The sequence below is a fragment of the Pyrus communis genome, chromosome 7 (genome assembly GCF_963583255.1).
Source record: "Pyrus communis chromosome 7, drPyrComm1.1, whole genome shotgun sequence".
NCBI lineage: Eukaryota > Viridiplantae > Streptophyta > Magnoliopsida > Rosales > Rosaceae > Pyrus > Pyrus communis.
The window spans coordinates 14,050,313-14,052,296 of NC_084809.1; the positions used below are offsets into that span (position 1 = coordinate 14,050,313).

The 1,984-nt window shown below is 36.5% G+C and overlaps 1 protein-coding gene across 1 annotated transcript; it reads left to right on the plus strand.

The window, feature by feature from the left end:
- Positions 1-224: 224 nt before the first annotated feature.
- On the plus strand, positions 225-1,703 carry LOC137740604 (uncharacterized mitochondrial protein AtMg00810-like). Its single transcript, XM_068480441.1, has 3 exons — positions 225-845; positions 975-1,171; positions 1,577-1,703. Exons 1-3 carry the CDS (start codon positions 225-227, stop codon positions 1,701-1,703), a joined length of 945 nt encoding a protein of 314 aa, XP_068336542.1.
- The last annotated feature ends 281 nt before the right edge of the window (positions 1,704-1,984 follow it).

A 1,984-nucleotide genomic window follows, 5' to 3' on the forward strand; every position in this document is an offset into this window, starting at 1 on the left:
AGAACAGCCAGATGGTTTTGTGGTCAAGGGGAGTGAAGACAAAGTGTACAAGCTTCATAAAGCTTTGTATGGCTTAAAATAGGCACCAAGGGCTTGGTATAGTGAAATTGACTCTTCCTTCACTCAATGTGGATTTGAGAAGAGTCAAAGTGAGGCCACTTTATACACTAAAACCAGAGGTAAAGCAGTTAATTGTGTCTCTATATGTAGATGATATTGTGTACATGGGTAATAGTCAACAAATGTTGGAGGAATTCAAGAAGGATATGATGACAAAGTATGAAATGACAAATTTGGGGCTCTTGCATCATTTTCTCGGAATGGGAATCATCCAAACACACACAAGCATTTTTCTTCATCAAAGAAAGTATGCTATATCTTTGTTGGACAATTTTGGCTTGAGTGAGTGTAAATCTATTGCTACACCTTTGGTTACCACTGAGAAGCTCAGCAAAGATGATGGCATTGGTCCAGCAAATGAAGAACAATATAGGAAAATTGTGGAAAGCCTATTGTATCTCACAGTTACAAGACCCAACGTGATGTATGCAGCTAGTTTACTTGCAAGGTTCATGCACTGCCCTACCAACAAACACTATGGTACTACCAACAGGGTTCTCAAGTATATCAAAGGAACACTTGACTATGGCTTGGAGTATGTCAAGGGAAGAAATGCAATTCTAATCGGTTACTGTGATAGTGACTGGGGTGGTTTAGTTGATGACAGTAAAAGCACCACAGGATATGCTTTCTCCTTTGATAGTGGAATTTTCTCTTGGGCTTCAATCAAACAGAATTGTGTAGCACTCTCTACTACTAAAGCAGAGTATATTAGTGCATCAGAGGCAACTGCACAAGCAATTTAGCTCAGATTTGTGTTAGAGGACTTTGGTGAATTTCAAACTGAGGCTACTCCACTTCAGTGTGACAATACTGCTGCAATTTCTATCACAAAGAATCCTGTGTTTCACCAGAAAACTAAGCACATTGATCGAAGATATCACTTCATCAAGGATGCTTTACAAGAAGGAATCATTGATCTTGTCTATTGTCCTACAAATGAGCAACTAGCAGATATCTTCACAAAGTCATTGGCTCAGGATCAGTTCTGCTATCCCAGGGATAAACTTGGAGTGAAATCAGCTCAAAACTTAAAGGGGAGTGTAGAATTGTAAGTAATGAGCTGATGAGTAAATAAGAAGTCCTTTAATGTTAATTGTGTATGCACTTAGTCTTCAAAATGACAAGTGTAAGGCTTAAATGTGTAAGGCTAATTAGCCATGTGTAGTGATCCTAAAAGTTAGCTAGATGTGTGGCTGAGATCAAATGTGTTGTTTTTTGATCCATCTAAGGCAAAACGGTTGTAAAAGAGTGCATGTGTGCGTGCTCATTTGAAATATAAGAAATATATTTTTCTCTCTGCAACTTCTACAAAGAAGAAGAACACGCATTCCTCAATCCTCTTCTTATTGTTATCTTGCATAACTTAGCTAAATACTTCACACTAACATTTGTTTGATACATAGAACTAAGTTGTGTTTTATTATTTTATTACGTGATTTTTCGAGATTCGCAGTGCTTTGAAACTTTCGGAAAATGATATAGAAAAGACAATGATTGTACATACACTGAGAGTGCAAAATGTAAGATGGGGTTCGGGAGAAGCAAGGGGGCTGGAGATTAGGATTTATGTTGAACTTTAATATGGCTGGTAGGTTGCAAGGTTGAACTTGAACCTGATACATGTGAAAATAATCTGTAATTAGATTTTACTTACGTAGGAAATTGGTTTTTCATTTGATGTTTGGTTGATTTCTACCATTAAATTGAAATGTTAAAGTTTTATGGTTGGATGGTATACAAAGGGATAAATAATAGCACTGTTTTATATGCTATGAATTGTGTTCTACCTTAATATATTGTGTGATGGCTATACAATAAAGAATTAAGGTAGTTTATGCCTCTTATTCAAAAGTGTGACATA